We start from the raw sequence: 20,976 nt of genomic DNA, 5'->3' as shown, positions 1-20,976 counted from the left end.
AGAATGGAGGTTGATGTTCTTGGATTCGTTTTTCAAGAGAACATCCAGTCTGTCCAAAATAGGAGAGATCACAGTTGCACGGAATTTGATAAACTCCAGGAAGAGATAAAGTTGAGCGTTCTTTTATTTAGAACATTTAGAAAAAGTCCTCGTCTCATCTATTTTCCCTCATCCATCTTTTTTGGGTAAGATATATAGATGACATCTTTACTATTTGGCCTCACAGCAAAAACTCTTTACCTTCTTTTTTAAACAGTATTAATTCCTTGCATCATTGTATAAAGTTTACTATGGAAATAGAAGAAAACAACCAGTTATCTTTTTTAGATGTTCTCCTCATCCGGTCACCTTCAAATATTCTTACAACTACAGTATACAGGAAACCAACATTCACAAGTCGTTATATTCTTAAAGAATCAGCCCATCATCCATGTCAAAAAACAGGAATTATAAAATGCCTCATCAGAAAAGCCAAAACTAATTGTTCTACTTTTGATTATCTACAGAAAGAACTTTTTACTATCCAACAACACATGAAACTCAATGGCTTTTCTAAAAAAAGTACTCAACATCTTCCCAATTATAATTCTTCACAAAACAACAAAGTTTCAATACGTCTAATGCCTATTACTTATATATCCGGTATTTCAGAATCTATCGCAAGAATTTTAAAGAAATATGTTTTAACAACTACGTATTCACCTATTAACAAATTGTCTTCTCATTTTCCTTCTCCTAAAGACAAACGCTCAACTTTATCTCTTCCTGGAGTTTATCAAATTCCTTGCAACTGTGATCTCTCCTATTTTGGACAGACTGGACGTTCTCTTGAAAAATGAATCCAAGAACATCAATCCTCCATTCTTCACAACAAACCTGAAAAGTCTGGATTGGCTCAACATGGGATTGAAACTGACCACAGCATCTTTTGGTCCAGGACTCGCCTCTTACATAGATCCCGTTATAGGTTCAAACGTTTGTTCATGGAAAGCGTGGAGGCCTTGCTCCATTGTCCCAACCTGAATCGTAATGACTGTATATCTATATCAAAAATCTGGGAAAGTCTAATCAAGATTACCCATTAATTTTTTTTTTTCATGTCTCTACTTCAAAATATTCCGTTTTATACTTAATACTTAGTGATATAACATCACACGGCATGTTCTATTTTTAACGATCTATTGTTAGTATTCTAGCTTGTATTTTTTTAAAACTGTTCTTGTAACACCACTGAGGATGGTCTGCTATTTCCAGACCGAAATATTTGGGTAATTAAATATCTTTCTTGTGTTTACGTGCATATATCATTCATAGTCCTCTATAGTTGAAATCCCCCATAATAATTGTTCGACCTGCACTCATTATGCTAATTTGCCAGTGTATATGATCTACGTTCTCCCTTATATCCTTGGATTATAGCAGCAACTAGTTACATTTTTCATCCTGATGGCCTCTATCTCACATCAGATAGCATCAAATGCACTATCATCTGATCCTTTCTCCCCCTCCAATGTACTTCTACAATTTTTTGGCTTTAATTCCTCACTATCGTTAGCAAAAACCCCTTTCCTTCTCTTGTCCTCTCTGAAGGCATCACGTTCCTTGCATTCTGTTGCTGTGACCATAACATCCGTGGTCAACGAAGTTTTACTAATGCATATAAATTTTGTCCAATTTGAGCTAACAATACTGAAAATTCCTTCCCCTTATTTCAAATATTTCTAGCATTAATTTACATAAACCATAATACTACCTTCATCCCACAACCTGCTGTATACCTTGTGTTGCTTAGCCCACTAAAGTTAAGAACCTGGGGTACTACTTTTAGCATTATGTGATTACTCTCCTATTTATTAACCTCCAGGTTGCCTGGACCCATACTCACTAGCATCTCTTCCCCTCAAACATTCTAGTTTCCTAGACTCTGCACCTCCAAACTTTCACTGAACACTTTCTCTTCTGATCCCAGATGCATTCAAATGCAAGCCATCCTTATATAAATCCTTCCTTCCATCAAACTCACTCCACACCATTACTCCTACACAATCTACTCACTGACTCAACCACAGTTTTAGCTCTCCATCCCAGTTTGCATCTATTACTGTGGGAACATTTCACAACTTTCACTTTCTCACTCTTCTGTTTTGCATCTGCTAGCAACTCTTTCGTGTCTTCTCACATATCACACTTGACATTTGCTAAATTATTTCTACCAGCCAAAATAAACATCTTTTTCACTGTCTACATCCTTACAGCATCACTAACATCTCTTATCTTTACACCAGGAAAATGTGCTTTTTTTCACACTGTCCTCAAGCACTCCATGCAAGATTGTATATCATCTATCTGGCTGTCTTTCCACATCTGTAGTTTTTTGTGATGTTTTCATTCTCAAAGATTGATGTGTATTTGTGATTGCATTCATCTTGAATATTTTCTACCACCTTTGTGCCACTCAATGTTTCGTTTAATAATCTGTGAAAGTAATTAACAGTGACTCATAGTGGGCTGATGATGTGCAATATATTGCACTTCGAAATCAAGTTAGCCCCTTGAGTCAACCCGTAGAGCCCTTCTGGTGGAAGCCTGGCTTACTTCCACCAGAAGGGCTCTAGCAAGCATGTCCACTACCTGAATGCCAACTGAAACTTTCAGTTTGTAGATGACCCTCATTGCCAGGTGAAAGACTATAATTACCTTTCTTATCAGGGGCCTGAAGTGGCTTTTGCCATATTTGTTTGTTTCCCAGAGCAAGGATTCCAGTTTTTGCTCTCCCCTGAATACTACACCTCAGATATATGCCACATATACTGGGGAGATCCAAAATCTTCCTGATATTTGAGTGGACAGCAGTAAAGCAGCATCACTGTGTGGCTTGTTACAGAGTCGCACAGTGATGTGTGGTCAATGGCTGAGAGGAGGATATTCCACTAGTGATGAAACTTGAAAGATTGTGGTCTTAATTACCAAGAGCAGCTTGGGTCATTGCTTATCACTTCTTAACAAGTTCTCCTTCCTTGTATGTTGTTCAGATGATTGCTCCTCTTGGTAATTAAGACCATAATCTTTCAAGTTTCATCACTAGTGGAATATCCTCCTCTCAGCCATTGACTATAAACAGTGATCTAAAGTAAATGATTCATCTCCTAACCAGAATTCCTGCCAATCCTCTCACTTCACCCAACATTGGTTCTTTTTTTCATTGCTTCCAAAACTCCACTTACCTTGGATAATGTTACTTAATAGTCAAAACTAGATCTCTTCTCAGACTGAATTATTCCTAGCCTTTCCTGACACAAACAACACATCACATCCATAGCCTCTTAAAACCTTAGTGACCTTTTCCTCACAAGACAACAACACCACTTCTTCTCTCTCTTCCCCCCCCCCCTCCCGAACAGCTGCTAACCATGTGCAAATTTCCAGCCTTAGGAACAGCATTCTGTTGTTCTCACATTTGTAGAGATACACCAAAACCAAGATAGATTTTAGACATTCCCAAGAAGAGGGCACTCTGATTAAATGAACGATCCCTTTCTCACATGATCATCCCAACGACTTTCTCATAGATATTTTCTGTTTTGCCTTCTGTTTGATATCTTTTCTATGGGTTTTGTCATGAGTATTCTTCTAAAATAATAGCTTCCATTAGTCTCATATTTCTAGGTCTAAAATACAGAAGATTATGGTTAACATCCATGTATTGTTCACTTTCAAGCCTGATGAACTAATTTCTAACTTATTCAATATACTACTGCTCTTTTGCTATAGCCTTTTTCATCTCAAGTTCCCAAGAACCACAATCTCTAGCTTTTTAGAAAATAAATAAAATTAGTAGATTCATTCTCTCTGTTTTCCCTTATATGGTATGAATTTGCTATACTTTCTTCAACCTGTTGTGTGAGATTAAAAGGGGGAGGGGTCAAGAAGTTAACTATAGTTTTATATCAGTTCTTAAGCATTATACTGTTACAGTAATCTTCTGAGATTAAAATGCAAATCAGATTTTTCCCCCCTCTCTGACAGAACTGAATACAAGATTCTCTCTTGAAAAATCATACCTCTGATTGTCATCTTTGACCCCATGTGTTTATTAATATTTGTTCCATTTTATATATACAATATATCATACTCTAAAGAATTAGATTAATAAAAATACTAATGCTTGCTTTACTTTTTTTTTTTCAGCGCATTTCTCACTTCGGGAACGTCTTTCAGGCTGGTTGAATTGGATGAAAGATACCCCAATGAAAAATTATTTTGTACATAGTGTTGTTTCAGCGATCAAGAGTCCTTTAGAAGGAAGATGGAAACATAATTCTGAAGTCTTACTAGAAAATTCTGATCAGGTCTTACTGGAAAATTCTGTACAGAGAAATGCCAATTCTGAAGTATGTTTATACAACTTTCAGCAGGTCTCTGACATCTGTTCATTATTATGATTATGTGTACCAAATATCGGTAGTCAAATTTGCATCTTTACTTCAATGGTACTTTTCTAAATATCTAGTAAAAAGTTTAATGTGGGGTATTCAATGTAGGAATGTAATAAATTAATTGAATTTAATTTACACCTAAATCACAGCTAATTATTTTTGCATTAACATTTCGTTAGTTCAAGCTGGCATTCTGTAATCAAGCATTTAAAAGAAATTGCACATTGAGTTGGGACAAACTGGAATTACCTGAACAAAGAAAGTCAAAGTCCTCATGGTGACCTTGTCTAATTAGTATTCTTAGGACTGTTAGAGTGACAGCATGCTAATAAAATATTCAAAACTGATCCACTGATTTGGTTGATGCACACAAGATTTTGTAGAACTAGCTGATTCCAGAAGTGTTTGAAATTTGATTTATATGGTAACTTTCTACCAAGTAAGCTCATGCAGTGCTAATCCCTTAAGGACAACCCAAAGTATTAGCAATGCATTAGCTAACCAAAAAGGATTAGCACATTGCTGTGCTAATCCCCGTTGTCCTTCCAACCATGGTAGCCTATCCTTTCAGGCTGAAATACAGAGAATAATAGAATATCTGGCCATTTGTGTGCTACTTCATATTTAGCCTTTGCTCCAAGTCTTCTCTGTGACAGATTCTCTGATGATGAGATAGCACATCAGCAAGATGTATCATCAGTATGTTAGGTTACAGAAATCAGTGATTAGTTTGGAATAATACAAACCAAATACTAAGTTGATAACGATAGGCCAGATGCTGTGCGATTTACTGCAATATGTTTCACATTGGTAAGAGTTACAAGTCCCTCTCTCTTTTCTAACATGTTTATACAATCTCACTGAGCCTGCCTATCTTAAGTAGGCAGGCTCAATGTCTAGTAGTTCATAGATACTTCTAATCTTGTGATGTTTCAGATTGGTGAAGAACTAGTAAATAGGAGAATAATCACATCTTTAAAAAGCTACTTCATATGTGAAAAATTATTTCAAGAATCATTATATGCTTTACATTATTTTCAAAACAGAAACAAACAGCTTCTCTTGACTACCCAAAGGACACAATCACTAACATGAGTATTTCATGGTCTTACTTTTTCTAATTTTAAGAATAGCTGAGCAACTGCCACCAAAATAAGGTACTTACTTTCACTTTTGTTTTAAGGCAGTATGTATATCTTTGTTGGCCGAGTGGATAGTGTACCCATTCTCCACCCAGAAGACTGTAGGTTCAAACCCCATTGTGGAAATGGGTGTTTGGCTTTAGGCATTGGCTGTATTTCATTGCCTGGTGTGTGATCACTAACACCTTATGTATTGAAGGCTTGATGTGACTTTAAAAAGTTCAATGTTTGTTCTCTAAATCATGTTTCTGCATTATCAACCTTTAATCTACAAACAGTACTAATACCAATATTCTAATTCTAATGTTTTCTATAGATTTGCAACCTTTTATGAGTAGAATTCGCGTAAAAAAATAATTCTAATAAGTACTTCTTTAATCTTAATTATACGAATAATCTCCTTAACTTGTCCGAATTTGTTATAATTATATCTTGATTAGCTTTTAATGACTTGATTGTTGCTAGTTCTGTTTTTGTAAGATTGCTACATATGATTTTCTTTTTATTCAAAACACTGCTGGTTTCTAAATGAATTTATCAGCTATATTATTTCGAAGAGACTTATTGCCTCTTCTATTTGATATATAACATCCAGTTTATTAACAGTTCTTCTAGGTGCTACTGTGAAGTTTAATCACGTAATGCAAGTTGACTGTTATTTAAGGTGTGGCTAGATAGATTGATCACGTGAATCTTCTCACTTGTTTGTTGTTCACTATTGGACTTATTTGCTGGGGAAGAGATATCCTGATTGGTTAGATTCGTATGATTGGCATTCAAATTTTGGCATTGTTTTAAAATATGAAATTTGGTCTTAAGTTTGAAAGAAAGGATAAAAAATATATAAATTTATCATCATCATCATCATCATCAAATTCCTGCCATGTACCCTCAAGGGGGTGTACAGGATATGATAGTACTACATGAAAGAAACTACATCATTACTAACTTTCTATCTACAATTTTCCTCCAAATAAGTCTGTTACTTGTCAAGACTCTGACATTATCAGATCTTATATTTCTATCGTCTAAGGCACTTTGTACCGTATCAATCCACCTATATCTTGGTCTTCCTCTGGGTCGTTTTGCTGCCAACCTGGCAGAGAAAACTTGATTTGCTAATCTTTCCTCGCCCATTCTGTTTAAGTGACCATACCACCTGAGATTAGCTCTGCTAATGCATTCCTGGATGCTGACAATGTCAAGTTCTTTCCTAATATCCTCGTTTGTAATATGATATTGCCATTGATGCCATCTGTTCACGCCTATAATCTTTCTCAGGACTCTCATATCTGCGGTCTCTAGTCTTTGGTCAAGAGTTTTACTTCTGACCCAGCTCTCAGATCCATAAGTTAAAACTGGTTTGAACACTGTCTTGTATAGAGCTAATTTAGTGTTCCGACTAATTTCTCTCTTATTCCAAATGAATTTATTCAATTGACTTCCCACCATACCAGCTTTGCTGATTCTGTTGTCTATTTTTATATTTAATTTACCATCTTCACTAAAAATCGTGCTAAAGTAGCTGAAATGGTTCACTTGTTCCACAGATTCTCCATTCACAACATAGTTGACATTTTCAATGATTCTGCCTATTTTCATTGTCTTTGTTTTTTTATTGCTGAACTTCATACCAGTACCATATCTATTACAACAGCTATTCAATTTAGTCAGAGAATCTTGCAGACTTGTAGCGGATTCATTTAGAAGTATAACATCGTCCACATAAAGCAAAAAGCTGACATTAACATCTCCAATTTTGATATCATGTTTAATACCACTTTCCTTCATAATGTGATCCATATAGATAATGAATAACAGAGGGGATAATGTACATCCTTGTCTCACACCAGATTTAACATTAAACCATCTTCCTGTACTTCCTTCAATTCTAACTGCTGACTTACATCTCAAATAAAGACTAAGTATTACTTGATATAATGCCCCATTGACACCATATAATTGTAGTGTATTGAATAGCTTCTCTCTTGGCACCTTGTCATATGGCTTTTCCAAATCGACAAAACTTAAATACAGATCTTTGTTATATTCCCATGCTTTCTCGACTATTTGTCGTAAAGTGAAGATCTGATCCTGACATCCTCTATTTGGCCTGAATCCAGCTTGTTCTTCACCAAGCTTTTCTTCCACAATTCTTCTCAACCGTTTCTCAAGTATACTTACATAGATCTTGCCAGGAACACTCAGTAGGGAAATACCTCTGTAATTCTCACATTCAGTTTAATTTCCCTTTTTATACATGGGTACTATGAGGGCTCTACTCCAATCATCGGGAATTCGTCCCTCTGTCCATGCTTTCTGAACTATGCAGTGCAGCCTCTGTAAGACTCTTATACCACCATACTTCAGCATTTCTGGTCGAATATCATCTTCTCCTGCTGTCTTTCATATTTCAAGTCTTTGATGGCTTTTTCTACTTCAAGTATGGATATGTATTCCTGACTGCATGCCTGGTCAGTGTTTTTTACCACTGTGCTGTCATCACTGCTTGTTTCATTTAGCAGTTTTTCAAAGTAATTACTCCATACTTCAAGGATATCTTTTTGTCCTGTTTTCATGTCACCTTTATCATCTCTAACTCCTTTTACAGCACTCTTTCCTCCATTCCTAAGCTTCTTCAACACCCTCCAGAATATTTTGCCACCTTCTTGATATTTATTTTCTATATTCTTGCCAAAGTCCTCCCATTACTTTTGTTTAGCTAGTTTTACAGTGTTTAGCATTCTTGCATTTGTCTCTATATTCTCTAAGAGCACAAGCTGACTTATTTGACAGGAACTTTTGATATGCTTTCTTCTTTTCCTTCACTGCCTCTTTAACTTTCTGTGTCCACCAGGGAGTTCTGATTTTTTTATCCTCCTTGCAGACAACCTCACCACATACCTCTCTGGCAGAATCAATCAATGTTTTCTTTAGAGTTTGCCACTGAATCTCCAAGGTTTGATTCCTGTTCTCAAACTCTTTCGTTTTTTTTTCAATAATCTTTGTGTATTTTATTCTACAATTCACATCTGAGAGCTACTCAACTTTTATTCGCTTTAAAACTTTCTTACATGTTATTCTTTTCAATACGAAATTCAATTTTATCCTGCTCAAGACTAAATAGTGATCACTTCCAATTTCAAATCCTCTGTACACTCTGGTGTCCTGCACCAGGGAGAAAACATCACTATCAACAATAACATAGTCAATGAGACTTTTCTTATTCCTAGCCTCTTCTCTCCATGTGAATTTGTGCACATTTTTATGTTGGAACATGGTGTTAGTAATAACCAGTCCATGTCCTGAGCAGAAATCCAACAGATATTTGCCATTATTATTAGCTTTGCTCTTTTCTCCAAATTTTCCCAAAATATTTTTGTATGTCTCACAATCATTTCCGACTCTGCTATTTAGATCACCAACAAGGATCAACTTTTCCTTTTTCATTGTGTCAGTTGCTTTTTCTAAAGCCTCAAAAAATTCCTCCACTTTATCTTAGTAGAACCTTCTGTGGGACCATATGCACAAATAAGTCTCATTGTCCAGTTCTCCATTCTCATATTTGCCCATATTACTCTACTTGAGATTGACTGCCATTGAAGATTAGCCTCGTATTTTGTGTTGAATACTATGGCTACTCCTTCTTTTCCTTGATTGTCATTGCCTGAATATAACATTTTGTATTTATTGCTCAGAAAGATCTCACAAGTTTTTTGCCTTTTTTGTTTCAGTCACCCCTATTATGTCGATCTGGTACTTATCTAATTCCTTAGCTAGCTCCATTTCTTTGCAATTCAGGCTTCTTACATTGATAGTACCAATCTTTAACTTTGGTGATATTGAGTTGGGGGTTTGTTTTCAGATTTGTTCCAGTAGCTGACTTTTCGCTGTTCGCCCTGGTTCCCCTGGCGAAAACAACGGGGGCCTTGTTTAACTGGGCGACGCCCCAGCCGGCATAAAATTTTGTCATGTTGTACCATCATTGTTTATTTTGGTTTAACCAATAAGAATACAATTTGGTTGGCTAAATCCCAAATTGCCAGCCCATCCTCTTTCATTCAGTATCCAAGTAGATACCCAACAGGGTGCACCACGAGAAGGTGAGGATTGGACATTAGGTCAGAACCCCTGGTCGGTTCTCCGCATTCCTTTAAAGGCTATGTGGAGGTCTCCTCTCAGTTATACAGCTTTGACCCTTAAGCACATAAATTTAATGAAATTAAAATATTATATACATTTTAATTTCATTAAATAACATTAAAAAAATAAAATCATCCATGCTATGTTGAACAGTCCACTGGGTTGTTTAACATATACTTAATCATGTCTACCAGATTAAACACCTCTTCACAACAAATTTTCGTAATAATTCCCTTCACTTCCATCGGATCCTTTTTTTATCTCCCCATTTAGTATAAATACTTCTATATACAGTCATACCCCGAAGTTATGTGGTAGGTGGGACCAACAAAAAGTGTGTAATAGTGATGAAATATTTCATTATGTTCTCACATTTATATTTTTTATTGAATAATGGTATGTACTTACTATTATCGGTAATGACGTAACAAGTTAATGTAAATATCTTACTGTGATATACTGGCTGAAAATGCTACGTAACAGATTGGCTTGTGTATGAACATACCTACACCTGCTTACACATGCCACATTTGAAATATTGATAACCTTTCAACAATTGAGACTCGGGCTCATGTTGATATGACATGTTTGATACTAATAAAGCCTTAAGAATAGCATCATGAAGTATTGACTACTTAGTCTGCACATGTCCTGTATAAAGCAAAGCATGACACCATGGATAACATTACTGATTCATTAAGTATTTTCTTATATTTTATCATCTCTACTGTTATGAATAAAATATATACATCTATATTGCTATTAATAGATTTTTTTTTTGTTGTTTTTTTCTAAAATGTCACCCAAGAATTTTAAGATGGCGGATTTGAAAACAGCCAAACTCACTAGGTCTCCTCTTCGACGTAGTAGTAAGTTTTAATCATTTCTTTAAATATATATATATATTATTTTATTGCTCTTGTCTTTTCTTAGTATTATTTATCTGCTGTAAAGAGATTATTACTCCAGAATTATAGAGTAATAATCTCTTTTATTTTAATCTAAAATTGCTGCCTACCAATAAGCAACACAGTTCAATAACTAATTTTGCTATTAATATTTAATCAACACTAAAAGAAAGGTAATATGAATATATAATCAAATATCCATACAAAACTTTCTTAAATAACTCACTTTACCTAAAAGTAACTTAATAAGCCTCATGTGGAACTGACAAGGTTTATCCTCCAGTTACTGTTCTCCCTCCCATCCCCTGTATCCTCCCTCAAAAAAAGACAACATAGTAGAAAGCATATACAGACAGTAGTAGCAGGCAACGAGGATAGACTTAACTGTTATAGCAGAAAGTAGAGTTATTTGGCATAATAAGTGAAAGATCATGTTCATTATCTCTTGAAGTATGAAATTTGAGCTACTATATAAAGTACTACAGAATAAGTATTACATCAATATGTCATTTGCTAAGAATTGTTTCTAGACATTGAAAGGTCTAGCCTCGTGATTCTCCATAATGCATACCTGCTGCTAGACAGAAAATCATTAACTTTAAGGAATGTGGATCCCCACCCACCTACTCACAACACAGATTTTTTTTATTTCTGTATATGCATGCATGCATATATATATGATTCTTCTCCCATGTAAATCCTTATAAGTTGCCACTGGCCAATCTTGATTTCTTATGTTCGTTCTTGAAATAAACATATTTCATTACTTACATTTAACATCTCTGTTCTTATTTTTTAAAACAGAAAATGATGGTAGATGGCTTACCATAAAGAGGTCAGTAAAAACACCAAAATCAGAAATACTTAATGTAACATCAAAAATGAATGGGTCATGGCAAACTAAGAATGCTGGTTTATCATCAGGTAACTATATCATAAATATTTCTTATCATTTTTGAATTCTATAGAATTAAATTTCATTGTTAAGATTAATATTGTTGAATTAATATTCTTATTTCTTGTTTTTCAGATTGTCATTTAATCATCATAAAAATATAAAAAAACATGTTTTAAATCATACTTGGTGGGTGTATAAAATAATTCTGAAATACTACTGTTGTAGTTGCTGTTTTGGGGTTATCTAATTGTCAGACAGTTTTGAAATAGTTTGTCACCTGAAAATAAGTTAGTTCAGATGAGGACAAAATTTATGTTCTCCATTTGGTGCTGAATAGCCTCTTTTGCTGTGAATGAATTAGCACTGAAATTCATTCAGTGTGACAATAAATATTTTTCATATGCTTTTAGGTGGTAGGTAATTATTTCCATCGACTGTGAAACTGCCATTTTGCTTATTGGAGGAAGACCTGGAGCAGATGAAAAAAGAGTGTTTTCGGTCTCTAGATTAGCAGAGCTTTCACTTATTCTATTTCTTGATTCATCTATGATACTTGTGTATCATGGGTTTCTAGTTTTCATTCCAAATTGTTAGATAGTTGGTAATATATTATCAGTAATGTATTATTAATATATCAATGTGTTTTTCTCTCCTTTTAGTGATGCATTGTTTATGATAAATATCCTTATATGAATTTGTTGTGCATTAGTCTTGTGAAAAGGTTGGAAAAATATAACATTTAATTTTGGATACCTGTAGTTGTGCTTTTCAAGAAATAGCAGTAAAGGAAAAATTCTTTTAAAAGAATCAAAAAAAAAAAGTAATATATATAAATTCGCAGTTCAATTTTAAGGTGACCACATGCTTTATGTTTTAGTTGTGAGGAGGATTTTCTGTAAAGTTCACTTAAAAAAATCATTTCAATTGATATCTAATTTCAGATTAATCATTTATCGTTGAATTTAATAGCAAATGCAAAGAGGAAGTTTATCATCAATCATATAATGATTAATTAATTAGCATATGATGATAAAATGGCTGTGGGATCCCTTTATGGGAAGGTATGGCACTATCTTATGAAGCCAATGTTAAGCTATCAGCTACATATAATGTAATTTTGTCTGTAAATTGCATGTCTAGTTCTGCTAGTTTACCTGTTTTGAGGGGGCAAAAAAACCTGAGTTTCCAGGAGAAAACTCTCCACTCCTGTACGAGACTGGCTATTTAAATAACTTTCTCAGCTTACACATGTAACAAAATATATCATCATCAAATTCCTGATATGTACCCTCAAGGCGTGTACAGGATATGATAGTACTGCAAACTTACACTATTACTAACTTCGTATCTACAATTTTCCTCCTACTCAATCTGTTACCTGTCAAGACTTCAGATCTTATATTTCTATCTTCTAAGGCACTTTTTACTGTATCAATCCACCTATATCTCAGTCTTCCTCTAGGTCTTTTTCCTTTCATCCTGGCAAAGAGCACTTGTTTTGATAATCTTACCTCTCCCATTCTGTTTAAGTGATCATACCACCTGAGATTAGCTCTGCTAACACATTCCTCGATGCTAACAATATTAAGTTCTTTCCTAATCCTCATTTTTAATATGATATTGCCACTGATGCCATCTGTTCATCTCTTCTAATCTTTCTCAGGACTTTCATATCTGTGATCTCTAGTCTTTGTTCAAGTGTTTTATTTCTAACCCAGCTTTTAGATCCATATGTTACAATTGGTTTGAACACTGTCTTGTATACAACTAATTTAGTGTTTTGACTAATTTCTCACTTGTTCCATATTAATTAATTCAGTTGACTTCCTACCACACCAGCTTAATTTATTCTGTTGTCTATTTCCATATTTAACATACCATTTTCATTAAAAATCGAGCCAAAGTAGCTGAAATGTTTTATTTGTTCTATAGGTTCTCCATTCACAATGCAGTTGATATTTTCAGTGCTTCTGCCTATTTTCATTATCTTTGTCTTCTTATTGCTGACCTTCATATCAAATCTATTACAAGAATTTTCAATTTAGTCAGGGAATCTTGCAGACTTGTAGGAGAGTTATTTAGAAGTATAACATCATCTGCATAGAGTAAAGAGCTGACATTAACATCTCCAATTTTGATATCAGATTTAATACCACTTTCCTTCATGATGTGATCCATATAGATAATGAATAATAGAGGGGATAATGTGCATCCTTGTCTGACACCGGATTTGACATTAAACCATCTTCTTGTACTTCCTTCTGTTCTAACTGTTGATTTATAGCTCAAATAAAGATAACTATTGCTTGATATAATGCTCTATTGACACCATACAACTGTAGCACTTTGAACAGCTTCTCTCTTGGCACCCTGTCATACTCCTTTTCCAGATCAACAAAACTTAAATACAGATCTTTATTATATTCCCATGATTTCTCAACCATTTTTCAGAAAGTGAAAGTCTGATCCTGACAGCCTCCATTTGGCCTGAATCCAGCTTGTTCTTTACCAAGCTTCCCTTTCACAATTCTTCTCAACAATTTCTCAAGTATACTTGAATAAATCTTACCAGGAACACTCTGTAGGGGAAATACCCCCTTGTAATTCTCACAGTCAGTTTTATTTCCCTTTTTGAAAATGGTACTATGAGAGCTCTACTCCAGTCATCTGGAATTTGTCCCTCTGTCTAGGCCTTCTGAACTATGCAGCACAGCCACTGTAAGACTTTTTTACCTCCATACTTGAGCATTTCTGGTCAAATATCATCTACTCCTGCTACCTTTCCACATTTCAGGCTTTTAATGGCTTTATCTTAAAGTACGGATATATATTCCTGATTGCATGCCTATTGAGTGTAAAAACATTACTGTTTTTACTACTTTCTGTCACTGATGGTTTTGTTTAGCAATTTTTTGAAGTAATTACTCCATACATCAAGCATATCTTTTTCACCAGTTTTCACGTCACCTTTATCATCTCTAATTCCTTTTACAGCACTCTTTCCTCCATTTCTGAGCCTTTTCAACAGCCTCTAGAATATTTTGCAACCTTCTTGATATTTATTTTCTATGTTCTTATCAGAGTCTTCCCATGACTTTTTGCTAGTTTTACACTGTGTTTAGCCTTCTTACATTAGTCTCTCTATTCTTTAATGGCACAAGCTGACTTATTTGACAGGAACTTTTGATATGCTGTCTTCTTTTCCTTCACTATCTCTTTAACTTCCTGTGTCCACCATGGGGGTTCTGATTTTTCTATCTTTGCAGACAACCTCACCACATGCCTCTCTGGCTATATCAATCAGTTGTTTTCTTCAGGGATTGCCACTGGCTCTCCAAGGTCTGGTTCCTGCTTAAAAACTCTTTCATTTTTTCTTGAATAATGTTTGTGTATTTGAGTCTACAGTTTACATATGAGAGCTGCTCAACCTTTATTTGCTTTAAAACTTTCTTACATGTTCTTTTTTTCAATATGAAATTCAGTTTTATCCTGCTCAAGACTAAATGGTGATCACTTCCAATTTCAAATACTCTGTACACTCTAGTGTCCTACACCAGTGGGAAAACATTACTATCAACAATATCATAGTCAATGAGACTTTTACCTCTAATTATTCCTTACCTCTTTTCTCCATGTAAATTTGTTCACATTTTTATGTAGGAACATTGTGTTAGTATTAACCAATCCATATCCTGAGCAGAAATCCAACAGGTATTTGCCATTATTATTAACTTTGCTCTGTTCTCAAAATTTTCTCAAAATAGTTTTGTATGTCTGACAGTCATTTCCTACTGTGCTATTTAGACCTCCAACAAGGACTAACTTTTCCTTTTTTATTGTGTCAGTTGCTTTTTCTAAAGCCTCAAAAAATTTCTCCACTTCTACTTAATAGAACCTTCTGTGGGGCCATAGGCACAAATAAGTCTCATTGTCCAGTTCCCCCATTCTTATATGTGGCCACATCACTCTACTTGATATTGCCTACTATTCAAGGAGATTAGCCTCATATTTAGTGTTGAATACTATGGCTATTCCTTCTTTTCCTTGATTGTCATTGCCTGAGTATATATCATTTTGTATTTATTGTTCAGAAAAATCTCGCCAGATTTTGTCTTTTGTTTCAGTATTATGTCGATCTGGTACTTATCCAAATCCTCAGCTAGCTCCATTTCTTTGCCATTCAGGCTTCTTATGTTGATAGTACCGATCTTGAACTCTGGTGACGAGTTATTTTATGATTTGGATTTGTTAACAAAATATATAAGGATAGATTCTGCTCTAAACATCTGGGATCTGCCCTTCTAAATTTTATGACTGTTGTAAATGGTTTCTATTTTTATATGTGAATGTTAACTGCAATATTATCTACTTTGGACCAGCTTTCCACATTCCAGGTTTCTAATAGATTTTATATATTATAAATGCAAAAGGTGTAGTGGCCAGTTTTATGAACTTGCAGTGACATTGTGCCCATTCTAAGCTATATAATACACATAGTTAGTAATGATAGTCTGCATGTGTAGCTTATTGCAGTAGTAAACCAGCAATGCCAATTTAAATTATGACTTTTGAGCTTGGGCATGACATTTTCTTCGTATTGTGCTGGAAGAATGAATGATGAATCATGTTTTCCAGGAGCTAAGGTATGGGATGTGGCAACGAAGTCTTCATAACGACATCACTTTTTGATCCTTCACTGTCAGCTCTTCCTATCATTGCTAAGCAAAATTTGCAAAGCTTTGGATTGTTTGGACTGATTAACTCGAAATTTAACTGCTGAGAACATATTATTATGGGCTCGTTATACATATACAGCACCAACTGTATATGTACAGTTGGTGCTCTTTATATATTTTGATTAATTTCTACATAAATTAATGTGTGTAATTTGTATAATCAAGTGGACACCCCTTGATTATGAAAATTTTATAAAACACTATTATTGCCATTTTTGTGAGTGTACAAGTGTATATCAAGAATGTATAATGCTGTCCGGACTTCTTACTTCAGTAAGAATTTTAATTGATTTTATTTATAATTTTTTTGCGAAATCAATTCAGCACATGGGACAATATCAGTAGAATATAAAATCAGCAGTTAAAGAGTTAATGACATATCTTATTATTATGGGCTACTCCTTGCAGTCCTTAGACTTATCAGAAAACATCATGTCAAGCACTATCCAACATTTGTGCAGTATCTATCATACTTTGCTTCACAGTCATGGCACCCACAACAGGCTCTGGCAACATGTTCCACTTATTTACCACTCTCCAAGCAAAAAACATAGTCCTGACACCCTTGCTAACTACACTCTTGCTTAATTACCAAGAATGGCCCTTAGTTCTCCGTCTCAATCAAATCATCCCTTTTCTTCAACCAGTTTCTGTAACCTACAAGCCTTCAACCTGTCCTCATAAGGTTCATTCCATAGGCCTCCTACCATCTTGGTCACTCACCTCTGAATCCTCCTCCTCATCCCCAATAAACCCAGGTGACTAGATCTGCACACAGTAGTTAATCAAGTTGGGATGTTACCATGGCTCTATAAAGAGGTATAATAACCTGCTTGTCTCTGCTCAAGGCTTGATTGACCATAGTCACAATTGCAGATGTACTTTTTGTGTTCTTCCATGCGAATGTTGACTGATCTTTCTGTCTGTCCATAGTAGGCCAACTTACAGGAACAGGACACTTTGTATACCCCAGGCACAGAGAGAGAGAGAGAGAGTAGGAAGCTCTTTAAGATTGGCTATTTTTAACATAGCAACATTTCCTACTATACTGGTTATCCTTCTGTCATGTACCTTCCTGCCTTTCTCCTTAAATTCCCTCAAATTCCTTCTTTCTCCTAACTCTAGGTATACAGTCTATTATTACTTCACTCAAATACTCCTTTACCACTTTTTTTTATGCACTATCGAGATCTAGTCCTTGCAGTTTCACATGGCATGGCACTGATCCAAACATTAGAATTTTATTTGTTTTGGTATCAAAACCACATATGATTGACACTTACAATGTGCCTGATGAGAAATTGATATTTATTTCATAAAAATGTGAAGTATTTGAGATTAACTGAATTACCAGATATCTGATAATGGTAATAATTTCATTGTTCTTTATTATTATTATTCAAAATTAAGTGTGCAGTGCTATAAAGTACTAAATCAGTTTTAAGTTTCTTTCAATATTTAGCTATAAAATATGGTTGGATCCATAATATTCTCCATTTTAATATCTTACATATACCAAATTGAAGCCTTTCAGCTCTATATCTTAGTAATTAGAGGTTAGAGTTATCCCAAGAGGATAAGGTCGTTTAGCAAAATCTTGTTTTGGTACCAAAACGAGATTTTGGTGTTGTCAAAAGTAATACTGCAGAAAAAGAATTTTTTGTAAATTTCTTTTCTAGATATATGACCTAGATATAGATATTCTAGATAGATATTCAGTGTCAGATCATAAGTTCTCATAAGTTATGAGAACTTATGGTATTTATATTTAAATAGGCTTTCTGAGCCAAATCCAATCATATACCAAGCAGTATAAAGAAACAAACCAGATGTTTCCTCAAATTTTCTATAGCATTGTCAGAAAGTGATGGCTTAAACTAGAAAATTCCTTGTTAACCGTGGTGAAACTGTACTGGTGATTTTTTTAATTTTTTTTTTTTTTTTATTGTTGTTGAAAGGTTCCAGATAACCCCATAACTTAATTGGTTTCTGTATTACTTCAGAAATAATTGAAGTGACTCTTTACTTTATACAGATGATTTTATACTCCTAAATAAATCCAGTACAAGTCTACAGGATTCTCTAACTAAATTGAATAACTGTTGTAATAAATTTGTATGTAAATCATCAATAAAAAGACCAACTGAAAATAGGCAGAAAAAACATATACTGGTTTTCATAAATTCAGGAATGAAGATAAAAATCATGATAACTCAAAAACTGTATGATGAATTTTTATGCAGTTTGGTGAAAAGCAGTATGATATGAGATGTGAAATAAACAAAAAAAAAAAAAATTGTGAATAAATAGTTCAATTCGGTAACAAATGGTACATGAAGACAATGGTCAAAAAAAAGGTCAAAGTATCATAAGGAATGTGGTCACATTCATGACAGTATAGCACTAACAGCAATGTTTCATACTGTTTATAATGATATCTAGGAGCTCAGTTAGTAATAAAGATTTGCTTCTGCAAAGCTCTCCTAAGTCACTGAACGTTTTGGAGAAGGGGATGGAGTTGAGAGCCGCAACATATCTACCTATAGCATCTCAGACATGCTCAATAGGATTAAGATCAGATGCATGGCTGGCCAGTCTATACATATGATAGTAACCTCTTGCAAATGTTGGTGTATAATCTTTGCTCAATGAGGGTTAGCATTATTGTCTTTTTTGGATAAAGGTCTCCCCCTTTTACATTGACATATGGACAAATGTGGGGTCCATGAACTTGTCTATAAGCAGCATTCACGGTTCCACATACAAGTCAATGCATCTACTCATTGAGATGTTTCCTCAAACAATCACACTGCCTCCATCATAAGTGTCCCTGATTCTCTCCAGATCAGAGCATGCCTGGTATCGATTGGAAAAGCAAATCAGGACTTATCGAATAGAGGTAATCTCAAGTGGTATAGTCAGAAACAGAATGAGAGAGGAAATATTATCACAAGTGTTTTTTTGCTAGATAGGAAGGAGACCAAGCTCTAGTTGGATTGATACAGTAAGAAGTGCCTTATAAGACATAAATATCTGATCTGATAATATTGGAATCTTGATAGGGAACAGATTAATTTAAAGGAAAATTGTAGTAGGATGTTAGTAAAGGTTTCATATATTATTACCATTCTTTCCTGTATACTCCCTGAGATATAGGATGATGATGATAGAATATAATGGATGTTATTCTAAAGCTTTGGCTGGTCCTTTTAGGTAGTTAGTTATAGTGAGTAACTGAATCCACTGTAACGGTGTTTCTTATAATGAGAATTGATATTTCCACAGATCTGTACAATATCACTAATGAAGTACAAATGCAAACAAGGACATGACCAGTGATTTATAAACATACAATGCCAACAAGTTTTGCCAACGGAGCTGTTTGGCTTCTTCAGGGCTTATAACGATAAGAGAAAACTCCAAGTGGCTAGTACAATGAAAATGGAGTAACACTATCGTGTAAATTAAAAAATCGAAACAGACACATAACATTACACACATGGAGCATGTTGTATTAGTCACTGTTGTGTGAGCACGTTCTGTAGTTATGAGTGAAATGAAATTCTGGCAAACTGAGCGATCTTATTAAGGTTTTCCGTATGTCAGCTATAATCATTCCCCAGTTTCTGTTAAGATTTCTCCAGAACGGAGGACTACTACGGCTTCCTTGAAATTTCGACAACAGAAGCCTTCTTCTAGATAAGGCATGGAGCTCCTATACAACTCAGTGGTGTGGTTTGTAATCGCAGAATGATGGGCTAAACCCGAATTGTCTGTTCTGTTGTTGTTAACATCACCTATATGTTCTTTTTTTCGGATTTCGAGGCTTATCGACGTCTGCCCTATGTAGTTTAGGCCACAAGAGCATGGGATGTTGTACACTTTAGCGTGTTTGAAGAAAGCATTAATGTCTTTTGGCAATCTTAAAACATAGTGGACAGTCTCTAGTTAGTAAAAAATTTCAAATCAAAGGTAATGCCACGCTCATTTTAAACACGAGGGACTACATAGCCATGATTGCAGAGTTACCCATCAGATTCTTCAATGTATTAGAGTCGAACCAAACATGGTAAAACTACAAGGATGCTAATAAACTATTACAGAACATGACTAGTTGGTCCACAGACTTACAACAGAATCGCCAAGATTGTATTGTTGACAGAAGAAATTCTCCTACATATTTATTGTCCAAACACCTCTCCAGCCTCCTAAAAGGACATATTAGAAAATCAGACCCTTACATTAAGAATACACAGCACTTTATCGAAAAATTAAAAAGCTTCCTGATCTTAAAGACAGACATTCTCACTAGCATGGACGTGGTGTCTTTATTCACAAACGTCCAAGAAGAAGTTATCAGTATCCTATACAATCTCTTTCTGGAAGATATGGCTCACCTTTTTGTCATTGCCTCAAATCTAATTATTTTAATTGGAATGACATGATTGAACAACTAAATGACTTAGCTATGGGCAGTTCCCTCTCACTGCCCTGTGCAGATCTGTTCATGGAAAAGCTAGAAACAGACATCCTTTCAAAATTAGACCTAAAACCTTTAGTATGGTGGAGGTATGTAGATGTCTTCATAATTTGGAGGAACACAAAGACAGCTCTTTTGGACTTTTTAACAAAAATTAATGCTTTCCATCAAAAAATACAATTCACTTTGGAACTAGAAAAAGATAATCAAGTACCATTTCTGGATATTCAAAT

The 20,976-nt window shown here is 34.8% G+C and overlaps 1 protein-coding gene across 2 annotated transcripts in view; it reads left to right on the top strand.

The window, feature by feature from the left end:
* LOC150105445 (sentrin-specific protease 1-like) overlaps window positions 1-20,976 on the top strand; it is a 273,449-nt gene that overhangs the window by 46,620 nt on the left and 205,853 nt on the right. The window contains exons 3-5 of one of the 2 annotated variants that reach the window (XM_090394820.1): window positions 4,189-4,391; window positions 10,530-10,590; window positions 11,434-11,553. In XM_090394820.1, coding sequence (XP_090250946.1) covers window positions 4,189-4,391; window positions 10,530-10,590; window positions 11,434-11,553 — 384 coding nt within the window. Of the gene's footprint in view, window positions 1-4,188; window positions 4,491-10,529; window positions 10,591-11,433; window positions 11,554-20,976 lie in introns of those variants that run through there. The other variant, XM_090394821.1, reaches the window with a different exon arrangement.

This window comes from Typopeltis vanoorti, chromosome 6 (assembly GCF_054136105.1).
Source record: "Typopeltis vanoorti isolate ZY-2024b chromosome 6, IOZ_Tvanoo_1.0, whole genome shotgun sequence".
NCBI lineage: Eukaryota > Metazoa > Arthropoda > Arachnida > Uropygi > Thelyphonidae > Typopeltis > Typopeltis vanoorti.
This window is presented reverse-complemented; position numbering and strand designations above follow the sequence as displayed.